The sequence below is a fragment of the Dermacentor variabilis genome, chromosome 11 (genome assembly GCF_050947875.1).
Source record: "Dermacentor variabilis isolate Ectoservices chromosome 11, ASM5094787v1, whole genome shotgun sequence".
NCBI lineage: Eukaryota > Metazoa > Arthropoda > Arachnida > Ixodida > Ixodidae > Dermacentor > Dermacentor variabilis.
Window position 1 is genome coordinate 69,551,989 of NC_134578.1, and position 24,329 is coordinate 69,576,317.

At 43.6% G+C, this 24,329-nt stretch overlaps 1 protein-coding gene across 5 annotated transcripts in view; it reads right to left on the reverse strand.

Moving 5' to 3' along the window:
• Positions 1 to 24,329, reverse strand: part of LOC142564351 (venom metalloproteinase BumaMPs1-like) — a 77,383-nt gene that overhangs the window by 3,044 nt on the left and 50,010 nt on the right. For 4 of the 5 annotated variants that reach the window (XM_075675326.1, XM_075675323.1, XM_075675325.1 and 1 more), the window contains 6 exons: positions 23,683 to 23,852; positions 21,507 to 21,556; positions 18,629 to 18,737; positions 6,044 to 6,187; positions 3,043 to 3,178; positions 585 to 770 (listed from right to left, as the gene is read on the reverse strand). In XM_075675326.1, coding sequence (XP_075531441.1) covers positions 585 to 770; positions 3,043 to 3,178; positions 6,044 to 6,187; positions 18,629 to 18,737; positions 21,507 to 21,556; positions 23,683 to 23,852 — 795 coding nt within the window. The remainder of the gene's footprint in view (positions 1 to 584; positions 771 to 3,042; positions 3,179 to 6,043; positions 6,188 to 18,628; positions 18,738 to 21,506; positions 21,557 to 23,682; positions 23,853 to 24,329) is intronic. The other variant, XM_075675327.1, reaches the window with a different exon arrangement.

Genomic DNA, 24,329 nt, shown 5'->3' on the forward strand with positions numbered 1-24,329 from the left:
CCCTGAAGTGCGACTTCGTAGGCACTTTTGTCCTTCTATATTTTTTGTGAACTGCCTGTTTTTCCGATTTGCCGCTTCTCTGTGTAGCCATCTTATAGATCAGCATACCAGTTCAAATGTGAGCTTGCTGTGCCCCACCTCGATGTGCTTGTTAGGCTGCCTTCAAACATGTTTTCGTTTTATCTTTCTACCAATATCAAAATTTATATTGATAGAAGATTCGGTTTCACATTACCACTTAGGATACCTTTAGACTTGGTTGCACTCGCCGTGGTTGCTCAGTGGCTATGGTGCTGGGCTGCTGAGCATGAGGTTGCGAGATCAAATCCCGGCCACGGCGGCCGCATTTCGATGAGGGCGAAATGCGAAAGCACCCGTGTACTTAGATTTAGGTACACGTTAAAGAACCCCAGGTGGTCAAAATTTCCGGAGTCCTCCACTACGGCGTGCCTAATAATCAGAAAGTTGTTTTGGTACGTAAAACCCTATAATTTTTTAATGACTTGGTTGCATTTCCCAATGCATACTAATGACTAAAAACAGAATTATCTTTTCAATGCAAATAGGATGTGTATTATAAGTACCTTATTTTCCCCACACGTCATTCCATCGAGGATAGGAAAGTATCTACACATGGGAGCATTTGCGTAATAGTAGTCGTAATTTCCTTCACTTGTAGATTCTTCTGTGTATGTAGCAGTTATTTCCTTCATCATGCTGAGATTATCTGACCAGCAACATTTGACTTCACACTCATCTCCATCGTCATTCTGTTGAAGAAGCGAAACAAACATGTAGATTTGTCGTTGCCGGCTAAAACAGATCAACGAGAGATTAATAGAATGTGCGATTGCGTGATTCAGAAATAAATTCTAATGCTTTTCTATGCTTCTATCGGCGACTCTAACTAAAAGCTCGCCCCCTTGCCACCGCGCTCAGAAACAACTATCCATGTTGAAGCTTCAAGAGAAAGAGGGCCTGCTATCACTGCATGCGCTGAATGTCTCATGGTTCTCAAATCATCTTGATGCCGCCGCGCACAAACCAGAAAATGAAAAAAGTACGGATATCGAAATAATAGTTATGCACCATTAATTATGCTGTCATCGTGGTGGAGAAGCACCAATGCATGATTTAATCTTTTCGCGAAAGAGCCAGACGACGTGCATCGCAGAAATTTGGAAATTTAGACGCAACTGCAAACACCTCTCGTTCCAGCTTTGCAGCACTCGACCTACACACATTTCCTCGGTTTCGTCACTGAAATCCTCGAAACCGAGTAAAATAATTTAATCGGCAGCAAGAACCCTTTCGGCTTAGACGAAACATCTCGATTCGACGCCACGAACGACAAACGTGCGAGCGCGGCACCATGCAAGAGAGCCACCGTTCACCTGGATGTCGTAGCCATATTTTTGTTGGAGCAATGTTGCCAGGAGAACTAACGAATCTGAATTTGACATTTGTCTCAAAAGTTTGACATTTGGCTTTCGAAAAGTTCACCGAAAATTACAAATTGGCATACTCGTAGCTAAAACTTTTCTGTCAAGATTGACTGCTTTATTTCACGATGAGTAGAATATAGCCACATAACGTGACATAGCCACATCACTAAATAACCGCGGTCAGCTTGATGCTATCTTTATTGACTACTCAAAAGCATTTGACATGGTAAGCCATAAAAATTTGCTTCTAAATCTTGCGGCAATCTTTCCTGGTCATAAACTAATTGACTGGATATCCGATTACCTGCACCTGCGATTCCAATCCGTCACTTTTAATTACAAAACCTCTTCTACAGCCCAGGTTACGTCAGGGGTGCCGCAGGGCTCAGTTCTCGGGCCACTCCTATTCATCATATATGTTAACGACATTATTGAAGTAGCCAGAAACACACAAGTGAAAATACGTCTTTATGCAGATGATTGCGTGATCTATTCTAACATTCGTACTCTTTGTGATCAAGAAGTGCTTAGTAGCGTATTTTCATCCTTTTCAGACAGGAGTAAGACATGGCGGATGAGCATTAACTTCAGCAAGACTGTGGCAATGTCCTTTACTAATAAGAAACAGCCCCTAAAATTTACGTATAGCACACAAGGATACATTATTCACGAAGTTAACGAGTTCAAATACCTTGGACTTACTATCATAATCACATAATCACATCGCATAATCACATCAATATAGTCTGCTCTAAAGCGATGCGAAAACTAGGGTGCCTAAAACGCACTTGAAAACGCGGCACTAAAGATTGCAAGCTTACGGCTTATAAATCACTCATTAGACCTGTTTTAGAGTGTGCTTCTCTAGTGTGGTCGCCTTATCGCATACAGAATATTTCCAAATCAGAATCCATTCAGAAAAAAGCTGTTAGATTTATTTATGGCCGTTACGACCGTATGTTTTCACCGTCATTCCATGCACACGCTTTATCACTGGACCAATTGTCGTTTCGTCGCACGTGTGACCGCCTAATCCTGCTGCACAATATCGTTCACGGATCATCTAACATTGAAGCGCCTATCTCGCTAACCACACCTACTGCGCGAGTAACCCGACGTACTCACTCATTAAACATAGATCCCTTCGTTCCAAAAATAGATTGCTACAAGTTTTCTTTTTTTCCACACACTGTTGAATTATGGAATAACTTAGATGGTTCTCTGCGTTCATTGTCTACTAATCAATTTCAGAAAGAACTGCCTAACCACGTTGGTTGACATGTTTTGTTCATAGGTTTTGTAACCCGCCTCTGCTATGTCTCTAAATTGAGATAGCAGTATTTGTAAATAAATAAATAAATATATATGGGTAGGCAGTATATAAAATTCAACGTATTTATTGCATGTCGTTAAGGATCAATACATGATAAAAACATTAGAAATATAATTATCTTGAAAGGAATGAACCAGGCGAAAAGAACATAGTCTTAACAGATATTTTCCTAAGAAGTTAGTGAACGAGTAAACCATCATCACAGAGAAATTATGAAAGGCAATCTGGCATGTGGTATTTTAGGCAGTAGCGTAATGTACTTACATTGGAGGCCTGCACGTATTTATGCTCTGGATACAATATTTTACAATATTCCTCTGCAGTTAAGCCTTCCCCTGGATATGATTCATTGGTGTAATTTCCTGCTATGCTGATGTTTATGCATGTGGCTGATAAATTGCTGTTTAAAGAGAGGTTGTGTGTTTAAAATCTGTAGGACAGTAGGCAGTACAAATGAACAGGATGATTTCGGGGAACATATTGAAAGTATACCGGAAGTCGTTGTGTGTACAAAGAATATAGAAATGTGCAACGTGAGGCATGCACAGTAAGCACAATCTGTATGATTCCACTCTAGTTCGATTGTCTATAAAGTATTTTTAATGCTGAAAAACTCTGGTGCCATTCGCAGACAGAATGCAGTTCACTCAAGTAGTATCAATTTGTTTAAATGGCATATTAACTATAGCAATTGCTTTTTTGACGCTTTTATCAAATAATTATCAGTATCTGCCTGTTTTTTTCAGTGAGAATGCCAATACAATAACGCGCTTCTCCCTTTCTTAATCCCTTATTTGAATGTAGTGAATCTGGGATGCGGGTTTCACGAGGAAGACCAAAAACGGGGATGGGGAGAAGGCGTGAAGGCAGCATGTCGCCTCGGAGTCCTTCACTCCCCCTACCCTTTCGCAGCTTTCTCACTATATTACTGAAGCTGTAGTCGACCTTTAATCTCTTCCAAACAGCTTCTTCTATCTTCCTGCATCATACCACCCCCTACCCTCGTCGCTTTGCGCAATCATAAGCCGCTACACAACTAGGCTCCTTGAGCCAGGTTAATCTTTTGTCGCTGGTTGCTTAAAGGGACCACTAAAGCGAAACAATAAATAAGTTTGCACTAATAAAGCATTGTTTGGGAACCCTGCAGGCAGGCATTTCAAAATAATAGTCTGATTATTAGATGAGAAAATGAAGTTCGAAATATCTGCATTTGAATTTCGCGCCGAAACCCATACGCCGATACGTCAGTGTGACGTCAGAGATTCAAAGGATGTTTTTGCATTAGGGCTGCGTTGGCTGAGTAAAGGTTCTAGAAAATTGCCATGTTTAATATTTGGTTGCTTTAGAACATAATGTAGTGAATTTGCACCGCTATTTAATTAGGCACGCCCTAGAAGATGCCATCGAAATCCATGACGTCACAGCGACCAGGTGCGTGAACTTCAAGAAGGCGTCACCAGCTGTCTTTCGTTTTTGCGCTTTTTCTGGCTTACCAAGCGTCGTATCGTGGCAAGGGTGGTGTGTTTTTGGTGTCGGAGAGAGGTAATGTCCTGATGCAGAAGAAACCATCCACTGCGTGCTTTGCTGTGAGGCAGTCTGCCACCCTTAAGTGCTTTCTTTTTTTCTTTCTGCCGCAATTCTCACCTTCCTTTCTTTTAGTGAATGCTCCGGAACGATGCGAAATGCTTACATTACATTTATGGTTCATTCCAAACTTTGCGTTGATATAATCACATTCGCTAACTGGAAACGAGAATGATCCTTGAATGCGTCAGCAACATTTCATACCTAAAGAGAAACCGAAACTATTCACGCCGAAGTGTTCTAATAGGCTGTCATTAATGCACATAGGTGGATGTTACCGCACTGTGGTCCGTTTGTGCGGCAAGTTTTGCATGTTTTGAAAGTGTACAGTCGACTAGTGGCAATAACACAGTGTCACTGCAACCATGTCACTGTCTAAGAGGTAAGCACCTCTGTGGAATCATCTAAAGGACATAGCTGATCTGCCCAAAAATCCGTTTTGATAATAAAATTAGAAAATATGGAATATACCGAAAGTGTAATTGTACTACTGAACCGAAAACACACAAACGAAACTAGACTTCGTCTAAGGAGGTTCGCCGGGTTAGTGTATGTGCAGCTGTGGTTTTCTGTCATTGGCTGTAGTTTTCAACACCGACAAAGAAGCTCGCAGTTTCTCCGACAGCATTAGACACGTGACGAAAGCAAGCACGTGCCGCTCTTGACTTTGCTGATCTAAATTTCTCTATTTCTGCTTGACTGTAGTTCCATAAAAACTCCTAATATACGCCTGTATATAGGAAGCTATATACAAGAGTCTTGCCTTTGCTTCGAGTTGTTGACAAATTGGACTTCGCTCTGCCATCTGCTAGCCGCCTGTTTAGCACCGAAGGTAGAGCGGCTGCCCTCGAAAGGCGGTGATCCCGAGTTCGAATCCCGGACCAGGAGATTTTTTTCTTCAACTGTGAGGCTTTTCTTTCGAGGAACCCGTATGGGTTTCCTTTGTAGCAATTGCTGCAAAAGGGTGGATGTCTCATTTTTCCTCTATTTATTACTTCTCTCCATCTTGCGGGTTTCTGCAGAAGTATTACGTCAGAATATCGCCTATACCTGTTTGCTCTCTGATTCAAACCACTCTCTTTCTGTCTCTTAAAGTTACTCCTAGCATTCTTCGTTTCATGGCTCTTTGTGCGGTCCTTAACTTGTTCTGAAGCTTCTTTGTCAGTCCCCAAGTCTCTGGGCAAGAAAAAAGTACCAGTCTTTTAACCTAAAATTAGGCAAGGCAATGAAACAGCATGAATCGAAAGTCATGTTCATGAGCGCGAGGTCCTTTGATATATATATTATTGAATATTTGACGTGTTAGCATGACAGCCTGAATACAATAATACCTGATCAAAGCAGGTAAGTGAGCCTCAAATATGTTTGTATTAATAATAAGATGAAGTCATCGCCGCCGACCGCATTTCATCGTCTGAAGATAAGCAAGTATGTATATGAATCGTTAGGTGCAATATTTCGTTTCTGCTCTATAAAACGCGCAAAGATCAAGGGTTGATTGTGGTACTTGTCTTGTTTTTCATGGCGCCGCTTGTGCAGTGTTTTGACAGTCATGAGAACCACGCCATAACAAAATGGTCTCGTTGTCGACAATACCCAAGTCAATGCCAGTTCTCGCCAGTTCAGGCGTCATAAAGCTTTGGTAGGAGTAATTTGTTTTACGGCAGAAACACAAATTTACCTTACAAAAGCCCTTATTGAATCCTGACTGCAGGGCGACAGCTTGGATCCGTTTAGCATTCCTCTGTCCATGGTACTCATGAGGTTCCCAAAAGCCGCAGGACAAGTCGATGCTTCTGAAGAGCCATCATGGTATGCCCCTAACCTGAGAACGTTAAAGAAATTTTATGCTGCGTTGAGTTAGACACAATATACAAAAATGGGGCCACCATCATCTATGAGAACATAAACTTCGTTTACATGCAGACTCGCAAGATGATTGAAGACGATATTGCATTGAGCAAGTTCTTTGTTATAACAATGAATCACCATTGTAGTTAACATATTGCCTATATGCTCTAGAAATATTTTTACGTGCAAATACAGGGGTACGTGTAGAGTTTTCCTGTGCGGGGAATTATGAACCATAATATCTTTATATTTGAATCACGGCTAGTGTCTCTTTGAAATATATTTTTACTTCATTTCGTATGAGGCTAAATTATTGTTTCACCCTAAATTGTAGAATACAGAGATTTCTCTTACGACAAACCAATTTAGTGCAACATCAGCAACGCCTCCCGCACCAGCCAACCTCCTCACCATTGTGAATACCTGTTTGAGTACTCTGCGAAGTACCTGAACTGTACTTAATGAAGACAGCGACTTCGATGGCGTAAGCGAAGGCGGTATGACGATGAACCCGGCGCGACACTAATTGCGAGAATGGCGCCAACATAATAATAATGGTTGCAGAATGACTATGATAGCAGCGGCAGCATGACGGCGACATTTGAAGGAATGAATGAAGCATGCCAAACAATCCGTTATGCGACATGAGCCCTGATATTGATCGTGGTCCTCAAGGACAAGTTGCGAACAACCATTTGATGTCGCGGGGCGTATTAACCCCTGCTGCCTTTGAATACGAGCAACAGGTCATATGGCTCAATCTCGACCACAAAGCGCAGCGCAAACTACCAAGTATCAGCGTTCATTGTAGCCCAGTTATTTTATTACAATAAGTTACTGTGGTAGCCGAATAATGAATGAAAATTTTATGACGAGCCGGAACAACACTGAGGGAATGAAGGTTGTCTATACATGCTGCGAAGGTTATCACCATCGCGCGTGAAAGGTACTACCAAAGTATATAATACAGGACATAGGCTATACACCGCCAAAATGCCTCCATAACGATTGCTGAGCATGGCATCGTAAGATCTTTAGCGTATTAGTCGAATAGACACTAAATGTACATTACGCAAAATATTAACTCATGCAAGGTATTGACTGCTAGTCAAGAGATTCCTCTATAGCACGTTATAATTTTCAATTTGTAGCACAGTTCATTAACTAGAGTCGCTGTAATACCTAATGCACTAAAACCTAAAGCAAGATGCATACCATCAGGGCGAATAACTTTCACGGAAGAATGTGCAGGTCTAAAGTCATTAAAGACATTGAAAGACATTAAAGCAAGGGTGCGCTTCACACACATAGCGCCAACTGCAGCGGCACTTTGGTTACCACACACTGCTTCAACAGTTACTAAGTTATCTGTATTGCACCGAAAATACAGATGCTGAAGGGATATAAGCATACCAGCAAACACTAACAGCTCTGAAATAAAAAAAATATAAATGAAGTGATTGAGGCTCAGACTATGGCGCAAATACTCCGCCTATCCTCGTCCAAAGCCGGTAGGTTAATCATAAATGAAGCCAATGTCTCCCCTTCTCCCTGTCTCCAGCACGCGGTTACCCTACCGAGCAAAATTAGAGACAAATACAAAGTCTCACCGTTTCCCAGAAACGTCCACCCACAACACAACGTGGGTAGGCGCCGGGCCCGTGCCCGCGCGATTCTCGACCGCGTCGACGCGGATTATGAAGCCACCACATTTGTGGACTCGGCCAAGTACGGCAGCACATCCACTTTCGCAATAGCGGTCGTGGACGGCGACGGAACGCTACGATCATCCGCATCGGTTAAAACGAGCAGCAGCGCTAAAGCAGAACAAATAGCCGTAGCCATCGCCATGGCAGACCCCACATTCACTTACGTCTACACGGACTCGCGTGCCGCAATTCGGGCCTACGAATGCGGCAACGTATCTAAAGATGCAGCGCGTATAGTACTAGCGAGCTAAGAAGAGAGCAAACGGTGCCTCTCCTGGTTCCCCGCTCACATGGGGAAAGACATTCACCCGCAAAAAGCTAACCTCAATGAAACGGCCCACGACCGTGGGCGAGAACTTGCCCGCCGCGATGGTCCCACGGCCTCCGAGGGGCTGGACATTCAGTTTAATGACCCGCTGCTCACTTACCAAGAAATCACCTCCCACTATCGGAAAGGCAGAACCAAATTCCCGCTCCCACACGCCAAACTCGAACGCGCGCAGTCGGCCACGTTTCCAATGCTACAAACGGACTCGTATCCGTCACGAGGCCTACTAAGTCATTATAACTCAGAAATCCCGGCATATTGCCCAGACTGCCCAGAACTTTACTGCTCACTCTCGCACATGCTATGGCAATGTACCGCGTTACCAAAGGGCCCTCTCTCCAGTGAGCCCGAATGGGAAGAAGCCCTCAAAAGCCCGGACCTCAAACTCCAACTCAAGGCCGTCCAGAGGGCCCAAGAACTGGCGGAGCGTCACCACGTTCCCGTCCCGACTTGGGCGTCACCCACGGTTTCTGCCTGAGGAGCTCCCCGCGTGGGATCTCCAACGGCATGAAACTCCTCAGGACTTCAATAAATTTCTTGACTGACTGACTGAAGGGGTTCGTCATCCCATTGCAAAAGAAGACTATGAGCGGCACCCTAAAGAGGGGTTTTGGAATAATTCAGCCAAACTGGCGGTTGTTATGCGTACCCTATTTCAAGAGACGGGATCGTTCTCGCATTTAGCTTCATTTGCAATTCGGAATGCAACCACCGCAACCGAAAACTCGAGCACGCGTCCTCGTGGCCAGCAACAGATCACCCTACTGCACTGATTAAATGGCTGACGAAACTATCCAGGCGAATAATTTCGTGTAAGCATTAAAGAAAGAATTTAGGCCAGAGAACATAATCCCAATATCTGTGCCCGGAAAAGGACATATTGTCCATTAAAATGAAGGTATAAGCTCTTACCAGTAAGGTCAAATGAAAGTGTAATACGCCTAGAAAGCTGTAAGAAAATGGAGCAGAACGAAGGTACGCTTCAACAACTGTGATGTTCGTAGTATTATTAGCGCTGAAAACTTGCCTGGGACAAAGTTACCTGGTAGCCTTCGTCGACAATGCATTTACGCCAACCTAAAGAGGATGCTTCGGGAGCAAGCCCTCCGAAACCGAGTGCCAGGCAAAGGAGTATGTGCTTGAGAAACTAGAGGACAGAATATAGTATACAAAGAATTTCTACCACTAGACTGTTTCAACTTACGCCGCATATTGTGGAGGCTTCATAATCCGCCTGAAATGTGGTGGTGACAATGTTTGATTTCCAGGAATCACCACGAAACGAAAGGACAAATGAGGGGGGGGGGGGTGGAAGAGTATCACGCCTCTGAAATCAAGAACTCTAAATTTACGTCAAGTAATAGAATAAGAGCAGACGTAAAAGAACATCATCAGCCTGGTTGCGCCCACTGAAGGGCAAAGGCCTCTCCTATACGTCTCCAAGTACCCCGGTCCTGTACTAATTGTGGCCATGTTGTCCCTGCAAACTTCTTAATGTCATCCGCCCACCTAACTTTCTGCCGCGCCCCGTTACGCTTCCCTTCCCTTGGAATCCAGTCCGTAACTTATAATGACCATCGGTTATTTTCCCTCCTCATTACATGTCCTGCCCATGCCCCCCCCCCCCCCATTTCTTTTTCTTCATTTCAACTAAGATGTCATTAACCCACGTCCGTTCCCTCACTCAATCTGCTCTTTTCTTATCCCATAACGTTACACCCATCATTCTTCTTTCCTTAGCTCGTTGCGTCGTCCTCAATTTAAGCAAAACCCTTTTCGTAAACCTCCAGATTTCTGCCCCATACGTGAGTAATGGTAAGACACAGCAGTTATACACTTTTCTCCTGAGTGATAGTGGCAACCTGCTGTTCATGATTTGAGAATGCCGGCCAAACGCACCCCAGCCCATTCTTATTCTTCTGGCTATTTCAGTCTCGCGATCCGGATGCGCGGTCACTACCTGCCCTAAGTAGATGTATTCCCTTACCACTTCCAGTGCCTCGCTACCTATCGTAAACTGCTGTTCTCTTCCGAGTATGTTAAACATTACTTTAGTTTTCTGCAGATTAATTTTGAGACCCACCCTTCTGCTTTGCCTCTCCAGGTCCGTGAGCATGCATTGCAATTAGTCTCCAGAGTTACTAAGCAAGGAAATTTCATCAGCTAATCGCAAGTTGCTAAGGTGTTCTCCATCAACTTTTATCCCCAATTCTTCCCAATTCAGGTCTCTGAATACCTCCTGTAAACATGCTGTGAATAGCATTGAAGAGATCGTATCTCCCTCTCTGACGCCTTTCTTTATTAGGATTTTGTTGCTTTCTTTATGGAGGACGACGGTGTCGGTGGAGCCGCTATAGATATCTTTCAGTATCTTTACATATGGCTCATCTACACCCTGATTCCCTAATGCCTCCATGACTGCTGAGGTTTCGACTGAATCAAACGCTTTTTTCGTAATCAGTGAAAGCTGTATATAAGGGTTGGATATATTCCGCACATTTCTATATCACCTGATTGATAGTGGGAACATGGTCTATTGTTGAGTAGCCTTTACGGAATCCTGCCTGGTCCTTTGGTTGACAGAAATCTAAGGTGTTCCTGATTCGATTTGCGATTGATGATGTGTAGTGTTTTATGGTGCAAGGGCCAGGGATGGCCAAAGAGCACCATGACAAAGGTAATGTTAACAGTGCATTGTGAATGATGCAGGCAATGAATTAGACAATGAATTTCTCATGGTGTATGTGACATGGCTGTAAAAAGGCCTAAAATCGGTCGCTGTGGATGGCGTAAAATATATAGTCGCTAAAATAATGACTCTAAGTAAAGCTGTGGGCTATGGTAATGGGGTTTCGTTAAAAGCATGATGCAATAAAACATAGCACTGACACTTAAGATTCAAGAAAGCCTTTGAATACAAGGCTGGTATACGTGAGCTAAAGATGTCCTGGCCAAATGATTTGGAGACTGTCTGTTTCAGCTAAAAACGCTAAAACTAGATTCGGATTAAAAAGCGGTTCATTGCCGAGAAAAAATTTCGGGTGAAGAGGAATATTTTCGCGATAGGCAGAAATGAAATACTTTTTCCTCTGTGTTTCTATTGCAGGGCATTGAATAAGAACGTGCAGGACTGTGAGGTTTTGACCGCACTTACTGCAAGTGGGAGGATCCCCCCCAGTCAAGAGGTAAGAGTGAGCGCCGTAAGTGTGTCCTATTCTTAATCGGCAAAGGAGGACTTCGTTATATCGTGACATTCTCTCCGATACCCAATATCCTAATTTAGGCTTTATCAAGTGCAGTTTATTTGATATCTCGGCATTCCACTGTTGCTGCCAACAGATTTTGAGCTTGTAACGCAAGTATGCTTTAAGATCTGGGGCTGGGATGGGTATGTCTATGTCCGTGTCACTAAAAGCTACTAAAGTAGCTTTCTCGTCAGCAGCTTCGTTGCCTTTTATGCCACAGTGGCCAGGTACCCAGCATAGGATGATCATTTGTTTAGCACTATAAGCTGAGCATAGCAATGAATACAGTTCATTAAAGACAGTGTTTTTAGGTTTACGTACATTCATTAAAGCTCGCACTACACTCAGTGAGTCTGTGAACACTATAGCCTTAGTCAGATTGGTTTGCTTGATGTGCTTCACTGCAGAGAGGATTGCATATGCTTCCGCTGTGAAGATACATGTATGTGGGTTCAATGTACCGGATATTAAAAATGCTAGTCCTAGTGCTGCGTAAGCAACACCAGACGAAGACTTAGAGGCATCTGTGTAAAATTCAGCACAAGAATATTTCTCCTGAAGCTCAAGAAAATGTGACCGTATGTGTGCTTCAGGTGCTCGTTTTGATATTTCTGCAAACGAGATGTCACATTCGATAGTCTGCCACTCCCACGGCGGTGGAAGCCGCGTAGTTGCCATTATGACATTCTCTAATATCGGCACACCCGTTTCTTCAGACAATGCTTCCAACCGAAGGGACAGAGGAGGTCTAGTGCCTGGGCGGTTACGGAAAAGCCTAGCCGTAGACAGGTCGTAAATAATTGAATGGCATGGATGATGCAAATCTGATTTCACCTTGAGGGCGTAAGAAAGACTTAAATATGTTCTTTGAAGATACAGGGACCACTCGTTAGATTCAGCATACAGGCTTTGTACGGGGCTAGTCCTAAAGGCACCTGTAGCAAGGCGGATGCCTAAGTGATGAATAGGATCTAGCATTTTCAAAGCGCTAGGTGCAGCAGAATTATAAACTATTGCTCCATAGTCAAGCCGTGTTAATATTAGGCTTTTGTAAAGCTTTAAAAGGCACCGCCTGTCGCTTCCCCAAGATGTGCGCGACAAGAGCTTCAGCAGATTCATAGTCTTGAGGCACTTTGATTTCAGATACTTCAGATGTGGTACAAAAGTCAGCTTGCTGTCTAAACGGATTCCTAGAAATTTGTGTTCATGGCTCACAGATAGCCGTTCTCCATTCAGTTCTACTGCGGGGTCCGGAAGTATGCCTCTCTTGTTAGAAAACAGGACGCATGTACTTTTTTGTGGGTTTAGCTTGAAACCGTTTTGGTCCGCCCACTTAGATAATTTATTTATGCAAAGCTGCACATGTCGCTCGCAGATACTTAGGTTACATGATTTGAAACCTATCTGGATGTCGTCCACATATACAGAATAAAACATAGTATGTGGGATGGCAGACTGGATCGAGTTCATTTTTACAATAAAAAGAGTGCAGCTGAGCACACCACCTTGTGGAACACCAGTCTCTTGCGTAAATGGACGAGACAGAACGTTACCAACTCTAACCCGGAACGTGCGATTGGAGAGGTAACTCTGAATCACGTTCAGCAAGCTGCCTCGAACTCCCATTTCAAACAGATCACGGAGAATTCCAAAGCGCCAGGTTGTGTCGTATGCCTTTTCCATATCAAAAAATACTGATAGGAAGAACTGTTTGTGGACAAAGGCATCACGGATATTTGTCTCGATGCGGACAAGGTGATCTGTTGTGGATCTACCCTCCCTAAAACCGCACTGAAATGGATCGAGTATCTTGTTGCTTTCAAGAAAATGGATGAGGCGACGGTTAATCATTTTCTCAAATAATTTGCATAGACAACTAGTCAGAGCTATAGGCCTGTAACTGTTGGGTGAGGAAGGGTCCTTGCCCTCTTTGAGAATAGGGATCACGATTGCTTCTTTCCAGACAGAAGGAATGTAGCCGGCAGAGAACATGGAATTGAAGAGTGACAGTAATGTTTTTTGGGTTTCAGGGTGTAAGTGTCTTATCATCTCATACATTATTCTGTCACTTCCTGGAGCGGACTTGTTGCAACAGTTCAGTGAGGCTTGGAACTCAGCCATACCAAATGGACGATTGTATCCTTCATTGGATGAGCTGTTCCGACCCAAATTCATCTGTTCTGCAAGCCGCTGGTATTTTAGAAATGTATCCGTGTAATGAGATGTACTGGAAATGTGCTCAAAATGTGATCCTAGACAATTTGCCTGATCCTCAAGAGTGTCTCCTTGTGTATTTAATAAAGGTAAGGAATGAGTTTCGCGGCCTTTTATTCTGTTCACCCTGTTCCAGGCTTTTCGTTCGTCTGTATATGAATTGATGCTGCTTATGTAGTTTTTCCAACTTTCCCGTTTAGCGCGGCGGCGCGTTCTTCTCCCTTGCGACTTGATTGCCTTGAAATTAATTAGATTCTCTGTGGTTGGTGAGTTACGGAGGAGATTCCAAGCCTTGTTTTGCTTTTTCCTGGCTTCCCTACACTCCTCATTCCACCATGGAATACGTCGTTTAGAGGGCGACCCATTTGTTTGGGGAATGCATACTGATGCAGCCTCAATAATGAACGCGGTTATGTATGCTACTGCGTCGTCTAAGCTGAGTTCAGAGATATCATTCCAGGGCAGCTGCGTTAGTTCGCGGAACTTCGTCCAGTCGGCTGACTCAACGTTCCATCGAGGAAGATGTGCATGACACGGACTTTGTTTTTTAAGGTTTAGAACGATGGGGAAATGATCACTGCCATAAGGGTTATTAATGACATCCCACTGGAGATATGGCACAATTGTACTAGACGCTATGCTTAGGTCTATGGAAGAAAATGTTTTATGCGTAGGGCTGTAAAATGTTGGCTTTTTCTTGTTAAGCAAGCAGGAACTTGAAGTGAATAGGATGTTTTCTATAAGCCGTCCTCTCGCATCACAGCGTGAGTCGCCCCACAGTGTGCTATGCGCGTTTAGATCGCCGACGACTATGTAAGGGTGACGCAGCTCATCAATAAAGCTTTGAAATGTTGTGCTAGAGAGTTGATAACTTGGGGGGATGTATACAGACGTGATGGTGACTAGTTCATTGAATATAACTGCTTCGATAGCCACTGCCTCAAGAGGAGTTTGGAGTTGCAGTTGCCGACAAGCAACGCCTCTGTCGACTATTATTGCTACGCCGCCGGACGATGCAACAGCATCATCTCGGTCTTTCCGGAAAATAGCGCATTGCCTAAGAAAGTTTGTTTGTGTAGATTTAAGATGTGTCTCCTGAACACACAGCACCTTTGGATTGTATTTGTGTAAGAGTTCTTTGACATCCTCGAGGTTGTGGATCAAGCCTCTCACGTTCCAGTGTAATATTTGTGTATCCATATTGTTTGTGTTTATGTGATGTGTGTCAAGAGATATCACTTAGGTTGGCTCAAGGGACCTTTCCAGGCCCCTGGATGCGGGGTATTTCTTTTTTCTTGACGCGCTCCAGGGAGCAACGCCGTTCCTTCGGCGTTTGAGACGCCGGAGAAGTTTTTGTTACATCCATCGCCTCGTCAGAGGCGCTGGATGACGCCCGTTCAGCGGGCACTCTCGGGGGTTTTTGGGGCCTGTCTGCTCGAGCAGTGGCCCTGGGACCGGCAGGCTCGGGGGTCTGCTGGCCCTTCGTGCTAGGGGGCGGAAGAGCAGTGGCTGCTCCCGCCAGGGGGGCTGATGGCGTAACCGCCGTCACACTCCGTGTGACTTGCGCGGCCGCCAGAGGATGTGGCACTGCCCCCCGGCGCGTCACATCACTGTAGGACGGATTTGATTGGTGGTGGACAGAAAAACGCTTCCGCGCTTCTGGAAAAGAAATGTTTAGTTTAACCTTCAGTTCGATTATTTGTTTTTCTTTCTTCCATGATGGGCACGATCGCGAATAGGCGGGGTGGTCTCCATCACAGTTAGTGCAGTGGGTCGCGGAAGAACAGTTATCTGATGTGTGGTCTTTAGATGCACATTTTGCACAAGTAGCACGCCCTCGGCAGCTCTGAGATGCATGCCCAAAACGCTGACACTTGAAGCATCGGCGCGGATTGGGGATATATGGTCGCACGCGAAGTTTGCAATATCCGGTCTCTATCGAATCAGGCAGTTCACTTGTTCCGAACGTTATTATTACATGCTTTGTTGGGATTTCCTTGTCATCGCGTCTTAACTTAATTCGCTGCACCTTTACAACGTTTTGGTCTTGCCATCCATCCAACAGCTCGCTTTCACTTAGTTCAAGGAGGTCGTCATCAGAAATGACACCACGCACAGTGTTCATTGACCGGTGGGGGCCCACAGAGACAGGAATGTCACCAAAGGCAACAAGTTTAGTCAGTTTACTGTATTGAAGCTTGTCACGCACTTCCAGAAGAAGGTCGCCGCTTCCCATCTTAGTAACTTTGTAACCAGAGCCGATTGCTTCTGTCAGACATTTTGCAACCACAAATGGGGATATTGTACGGACTGTCTTGGTTTCATGTTGACTATGTATTACGTGGTATTTGGGAAATATTTCTTTTGGTTTCATCAGAAAGTTGAACGTATCATCGGTGCGCCCCCTCTTCAGGGAGCGATCAGGGAGTGGGGGGAAACTAGAAGCCATCTATAGGATTACTTTATTCGGCAGGAATGCCCGCCGCCCACCTCGGAGCCCAACCTGGGGACGTCACAGGATTAGAAAACTTCTATTCTGCGTACGCCAGCGGTACGTTCCCACTATAACCTAATATACATATACCCGAGACTGGATATATTACACAAGGTTAACCCTTGCCGCCCAGAAAATAGGAAGTTAAAAGAAATGAATAGAAGACAGGAAAGATGGAAAAGTGGGAGAGAAAGGCGAAGATGAGGGTAGAGAGAGACAGGAAAAAGCGACTGCCGATTTCCTCCAGGTGGGTCAGTCTGGAGGTGCCGTCTATGCGAAGCAGAGGCCGAAGAGGTGTGTTGCCTCCGCCGGGGGGCTTTAAAGGTCCAAAACACCCAGCATCGGCTCAACCCCCAGGATCCCCTTTTCCCCAGACACGGCTAAGCCGCGCACGGCTACACGCGGGAGGGTCCAACCCTCGTGTGCTCGGGTCCGTGGTGTCGCAACGCACCAAACGCCTGCTTGCGCAGACGCCCCTGCGGGGTTCGATTTGCGATTACCTTAGTAAATATATTGTAGGCAACGGACAGTAGGCTGATCGGTCTATAATTTTTCAAGTCTTTGGCATCCGTTTTCTCGTGGATTGGGATTATGTTAGCGTTCTTCCAAGATTCCGCTACGCTCGAGGTTATGAGTAAAAGAAGACCTGGCGGCAAATCATTGGGACTGGGGTTATACAAAATACAGCATGGTAAACAGTGAATTCCAATGGCGGCCTGTGGGCTGCCATTGGAATCGGAACCTGGCAACGTTTAACGCTAAAACGTTATCTAGTGAGGCGAGTCTAGCAGTGATATTGGAGGAATTAGAGGACAGTGAATGGGATATAATATGGCTCAGTGAAGTTAGGAGGACAAAAGAAGCATATACAGTGCCAAAAACGGGCACATCCTGTGCGACCGGGGATTTGCGATCAGACCATAACTAGTAGTCGGATTCCTGATTAGTAAGGATATAGCTGGCAACATACAGGAATTCTATAGCATCAACGAGAAGGTGGCAGGTTTTGTTGTGAATAGAAGGTACAAATTGAAGGTCATACAGTTCTTCGCTCCCACATCCAGTCATGATGACCAAGAAGTCGAAAGCTTCTATGAAGACGTGGAATCGGCGATGGGTAAAGTCAAAACAAGATACATTATATTGATGGGCGACTTCAATGCCAAGGTAGGCAAGAAGGAGGCTGGAGACAAGTCAGTGGTGGAATATTGCATAGGCTCTAGGAATAGCAGGGGAGAGTTATTAGTAGAGTTTGCAGAACAGAATAACACGCGGATAATGAATACTTTCTTTTGGAAGCGGGATAGCCGAAAGTGGACATAGAGGTGCCCGAATGGCGAGACTAGAAATGAAGTAGATTTCAACAGAGTCAATAGACTTCAATAGAAAGTCAATAGAGAGCCGCGAGTCAACTCTGTTAGTCTTTTTAATCAGATTTTTATTGCACCCTAGAGTACTAAGCAATTTAAACATTTATTTTACTCTTCTTAGCCAGCGCCGTGGCGCAGATCTATGAAGCGTATCCTAGTGCTGCGGGTGCGATCTCTGACGCCATTGTGACTGCTTGGGTGGATGCAAAATTGCTTCCGTATTGTGCTCTGAAATTTTATGTGCCATGAAGAATTTGCTTGCACCTTTCAGCATCATGCTTAACCGCCTATTTTATTTTAGAAAACAAAACCATTAAAATATACTGCGAACTAGAGCACAAACGTGTTCCTTGGGCTGGATTACACAAAAAGTCACCAATATTTGTAAAAGAAACCAAATGCATCTTAGACAAATCACTAATAATTTTCATCTCAATTATTAGCTAGTAAGTTCAGAGCACACGCTGGAGCATGCAAATTGAAACCAGCGACTGCTCAAGGCATCTCTGTTAGGAACTAATTTTGAACCCAGCTCCAATTTCGAGAGCCGTCAAACTTTTCACACAGACGCAGCATTGTTGCAGTGTGTTTTTTTAACGCAACATACATTTAAGCAGTGAAGCACAATATGTTAAATACCTGGTGTTTTCTTCCGGTAACTTCTGAAGGAAAATATGAAATATGGTTTCATCTTTAGAATTTGTTACATGTAGAATTCAGAAAATTCAATTTTCAAATTAAAGCAGGTGTAAAAAAGCTATAACGTCTACGTTCACAGTGGATATATTCGTAAATAGTCTTTTATACATTCTGACTAATCGGGCAAGTAATCGCCACCTATTCGAATAATCCACTCCAAGGAGCAAATTGAGATGACGTCTGATAGGCGATATTTAAAAAATTTCGCTAGTTCTCAAACAAAACCCTACGTATATTTTAAATTGTACTTGTTAGTCACAGCACAATTTTACGGGCGTAAAAATTATCCGCCGGAGTGAGTTAGCTGCGAGATGCGTTTCGGGATTTAATGCCCGGCGTTGCTTTTCAACACTTACAAATGCCCGAATTCGTGCGCCATTGTAGTGAGTCCGAGGTATGTGCGAGGTTTGTCTTCTCCAACGCCAAATCTTTGGTCTGTACACGCACCACCAATTACGGCCAAACCTGGATATTTTGGACAGGTTTCCGTAAGTTCGCTCCTTGCATTTGGGTGGACAAAGAACACACTCACAAATAGTCTAGTTATTGCGAGGGATAGGCATAAATACACCAACGCGATATCAATTTGCATTTACAGGATAATGTGCTCTTTAACACGACATAGCTTGTTCTGCATTATTTTGCTTGATGACATGGCGAATCATTGAAAGCAGGTTCGTTGAAACTGCGTAGCGAACTACGTTACTATGCTTAGAGCGCAGAATGATTTGAAATATATATATATATATATATATATATATATATATATTAACATTGTACAGAACGTTTTGTTGTATATGCGAAGATGAGCAAAATACCACTCAGTTGGGAAACAATTTTTGCCCATAGGAAAACAGTACTGAGCTTATAGTAGACAAACTCCTAAAAGTCAAATGTCATCATCATCATCAGCCTGGTTACGCCCACTGCAGGGCAAAGGCCTCTCCCATACTTCTCCAACAACCCCGGTCATGTACTAATTGTGGCCATGCCGTCCCTGCAAACTTCTTAATCTCATCCGCCCACCTAACTTTCTGCCGCCCCCTGCTAAGCTTCCCTTCCTTTGGGATCCAGTCCGTAACCCTTAATGACCATCGGTTATCTTCCCTCCTCATTACATGTCCTGCCCATGCCCATTTCTTTTTCTTGATTTCAACTAAGATGTCATTAACTCGCGTTTGTTCCCTCACCCAATCTGCTCAGTCAAATGTGATTTTCATAAATGCCAGAATAGCTTACGAATATTGAGAAGCCTCTGCATTATAATGTACTTTGCCTCACGCTTGAGCTATTGGTAAATAGTTCATGTGGCACAAACTATTACAGAATGTAATGACTTTGGTACTGAAAGCACTCCATTCATGTTTCAGTCGAGCTTTCACACATGCCAACGAATTATTTTTTTCAAATTTACCGTGTTTTTATTCCGTTTACTAATGCAGTAAAATGCTGCTCTTCAATGTTAGAATAAATTAAAATGCAGTATCAATGCGAAACAGACAAAAGTAACGCTAGGACTAAGTTTGGACAAAAGAGACAGACAATCTTGAAATGGATTGAAGCAAAATGAGACACAATGCTGCAGAGGTCACATCAAATTTCACAGAGAGTGGATTTCACAACTCACAGAGGGTACTGGGTGCTAAGTGAAAATATTTGAAATATTAACCGACAACGGCTTCGTATACATAATTTTGCTATGATGACAACACAGTGAAAGCAAATTTTCTGCAAAAGCACAAGTAATGATTGGGGCTCTTTTAGACTGCCCATTTGAAAGCACGACTTCGCCAACCAGGAATTAAGCATATTGGTCACAGCAGTGCCGTGATAAAAGGGAAGACAAATCTCATGATCTTGACCTTTTCGCGCCAAACATCCATCTCCAGCAACTTTAGCATCAAGGGTGGAATATCTGCTTCAGATTGATCTTCACCACAATGCATTGATTTCTGAAAGCTTTTGACTAAGAGTGCCGTGGGAAATAACAAAATAATTGTAGTAGCAAAATGACAGCAAATTATTTAAAAGCGACTTTGGGAGAAACTAGAGGGGGGATTCAGTATATGTAACATAAATGAAACAAACATTCCTTTCCAACGATTATAAATTAGTATACTTTATCTCGCAAGTAACTTGAAGCACTAAGTACAGTACCAGGTGTGCGTTGCCAATATTTTTAAGCCGTCAAATTTAGATATGGACGTCACTGACTAATCATTAGTGAGTTATAGAGCTTTATGTCTGCTTTGTACATGATGCGTTAGAGTCATACCTGACTTGTTTTGCCGTGTGCTCATGCAAATCGTAGACCACGAATTACTGTGATAACAACCACCCGCCAAGTGTAATAGCCATCCTAAACGTGAATACGTAGATACATTGCAGCGCCCATGCAGGCCCGACTACCCGCTTCCCGCGGCGCTCGCGCTTGTCGCTCGCTTACCCCACCGTGACAGCAAGATATAAATGGTAAATGCGGTCAGCCCTTAGCCTCATCTCTCGCCGAGGGCAACGCAATACGTTTGTTTTGCTGTTATACTTGAGAGGCCCTGCTTTCTTTCTTAAATTCTGGGAGGACTGCGGAGGTGGCACGGAGCCGTAAAAGTAGTTTGATTTCGAACTGGGGCAGGGATGCAGCTGGCGTTACAGCATTCATAGCATTAGCAAGCCTTATTCGTTGACGATGCAGAAGGCTACGAAGGCCCAATTGTTCGCTGCATCAAAAAGACAACACTGTACTCCTGTATGGCACGAAATGATGCTGGTGACGAAACGCCAAATAGACGCAGAGGAGACGACCCTAGCGTGAGTGGACATTTATAAGGGCGCTAACCTTTTCGACTGGTTAAGGAGGCTGCACGAACTGCTTAGAAAGCGTACTTCGTGAGGTGAAGTGCCAATGTCGTATTCGCGTAGACGCCAAAGCATCAGTTACCTCGACGCATCTAACGGGCAGTATTTATCGATAGGATGGCATGCAAATGCTTAGGAGGCGGTGCGACTCCGATGAACTTATTTTGAGGGTTATTCGGCCTTCCTATTGGCTAAGGAGCCCTGCAGCTTCCACAGTGCTGCAAGGAACTAGTGAGATAGAGTGGGTATTGTCGTTAGAATGAAAGCTTCCGTTAGAAGTTTGTGACGTAGGTCATGTCACGGTACCTTATATACAGGTTTCCTTATAAATACTTAAACTATAAATTAGGGTCTTAGTGTGCAAATCTGTCGACTTACCTGTGATGTCGGTCGAAAACGTTCCGTTTACAACAAATGTAAGTTCTGCACTAGAATGGAGGATATGGTTGGAATCAGATGCAAATACAGCATTGTTTTTCAACATATAAACACAACATTATTTGTTCCCATGCCGCTCAACTGTGGTTTGATTAACGAACAATGTTACACTCAGCGTAACAGCATAAACAAAATCATTTAGTTTTGCGAAAATCACTGCCATTATTTCTACGGCATACTTCTCTGTTGTTAATTATTTTCTTGAGTATTATGGTGACAAAAATTACCTCTTGGTCTTTCCAGGAGGAGATTATTCTTCAAAAGAGGTCTATGATGTAGCATTTTATACTTTGTTCATTACCAAGGGTAATTCAAAAGGCAGAGGCAAAGTTATCTACAGGAAATACAACATAAATTGACAAAAAATAACGTTTTCTTGGGTAACACAATAAACTTTCGTCTGTAATAAAGCGATGATTGCTAGAAAAATCAACACCTGACAAAAAGTAGAAGGCGATCTGACGTTCACAGACAATTTGGCAACTTCATGGATGCCGCTTTCACCTTTCTCCAATCTTTATTCATTTAAGAAGTACCCCTAAACTACTGCTTTTTTACAAATATAGAAATATAGATTTGCTTTTAAAGTACAGTAATATTGATCTAGATAAAAAGATTTATATGCGCCCGCGCTAACGCAAACATATAAAAGGGCAAACACACGAAATAACAACCAATGCGTGTCACCGTGCCTACAATCGCCCCTAATATTTTGAAGTCCGTGTCTGCAGAAATAGCGAAGCATTTCACTGCGACTAAAGCTTCTTCATAAGGCTTCGTCATTGCCTAATTATGGCCCATTAGATGATTGATGCTTAACCAAGCTTACCCAGCATTAGTAGTACATTTGTAGTGTAGCAGGCGCATTTGCTTAGCACGTAGGCGCCATGCATCAACACGCGCACTACTACGTACTCACTCACCGTTGCAGACGGACACGGCACCTAGCTTGCGCACCGATTTTTTAATAGTGCTTAGCAAGGCAACACCGAGGTGACAGCACCGTTATTAGTGATTTGGTTGATATTTAATGGTAAAGAAGAAGTGCATGCCAGTGAGAGAGTCCCATCCGAATAAACATTGTTTCGGTACATCACATACTACATTTCGAAGCAGTGTCCTTATTTAAACAATAGTTCATTGCACGAGGCGTCAGCATATCGAATACTGACCTCACAATTGTGCAGGTAAGTTTCAATATAATTTTGTGTCTTTTTGTGTACTGCATTATTGCGCAACTTTTCTCGCTGTTGAGTTGAGTGTTGATTCATAGATGTAATAATATAATATTTGGGGTTTTACGTGCCAAAACCACTTTCTGATTATGAGGCACGCCGTAGTGGAGGACTCCGTAAATTTTGACCACCTGGGGTTCTTTAACGTGCACCTAAATCTAAGCACACGGGTGTTTTCGCATTTCACCCCCATCGAAATGCGGCCGCCGTGGCCGGGATTCGATCCCGCGACCTCGTGCTTAGCAGCCCAACACCATAGCCACTGAGCAACCACGGCGGGTGATTCATAGATGTCAAGCACATTGTTATATAAATGTTAGCGCTGTATAAATAAATATCTGAACGGCGTACTTGCTCATAAATGCTGGCTTTACAGTATTTCGCTTTTTCCGCAGACTCTGAGCCAGTTGAGAGTTTAATATCATGGCACTAAATTAAATAAAATCGCACTCGCCGGTAGATATCCCTATAGTAATTTACTGCATGTCTGTGTATGCATAATACTCCGTGCAGTGGGAATTCGATGCTAGGTTCCTTTTCACAGTGCCAACACCCTACATACAGGTTAAACTATTGCATGCTTTCAAATGCATTGTATGCTGCACAATTTTTGGGAGTGAAAGAAGCAAAGCATTGCATTACTTTGCGCATCGATACACGAACATGTTCTCATTTACACGCTTATGTTTCAGGCTCCTTTCTTCTTTCATAAATCCCCAAATTGACGGTTACAAAATATTCATTTCGATGTGCATTCCAAGTAAATGCTCAAATGCCTAAGCTCGGCGCGTGCATGCAACTACTCTGAAGAATCATCAAACACTTTTTGAGACCTCAGTAAACGCGAAAGCGGGAAACTTATGCGCGCGAGGAAAACATACCTGGTTATGTGGTAAACAATATCGCACGCCGCACTTTCACATGCGTTTACATAATCTATGGTCTTGTTTAACGTCTCTTCAGCGTCAAATCCGCAGACGACGGTGCCCTCTTGATTTGTAAACTTATTCTTAGGTTTGCCGCAAGTGCTGTTGCCGAAAACTTTTTCGTCCTAGAAAATAAGAACAAATTCGGTGGAAGCAACCTCAGGGTGAATACTAGCGTGAACGCAATAAGCGTTGCCGCTTATGTAGGGACATACCGTATGGCCACCACCAAAACGCGTCATGTGTCAGGCGTCGATTCAGCCTGGTTGCTTTGCCCTTCCAACTGAACACGCTGAAAAATCTAACGGAGCTGCGGCGAAATGTGGGCGTGTCGCTAGCGTGTACCTGCATATATATATATATACATATATATATATATATATATATATATATATATATATATATATATATATTCAGGCAAGATTGCCTCAAGCTATGCGTCACGGCTTCTTTTCTGTGAAGCACCGTATAACATTTAAAATTTCTTTCCATCTAAAATAAGAATGCCAAATACCCAGTGACACAGTGACAGACCCTGTTGGTCTGACTGTTGCTTTTGCACACAATTTTCTCAGCGCAGGAGCCTGTTGGTGTAGCCATTG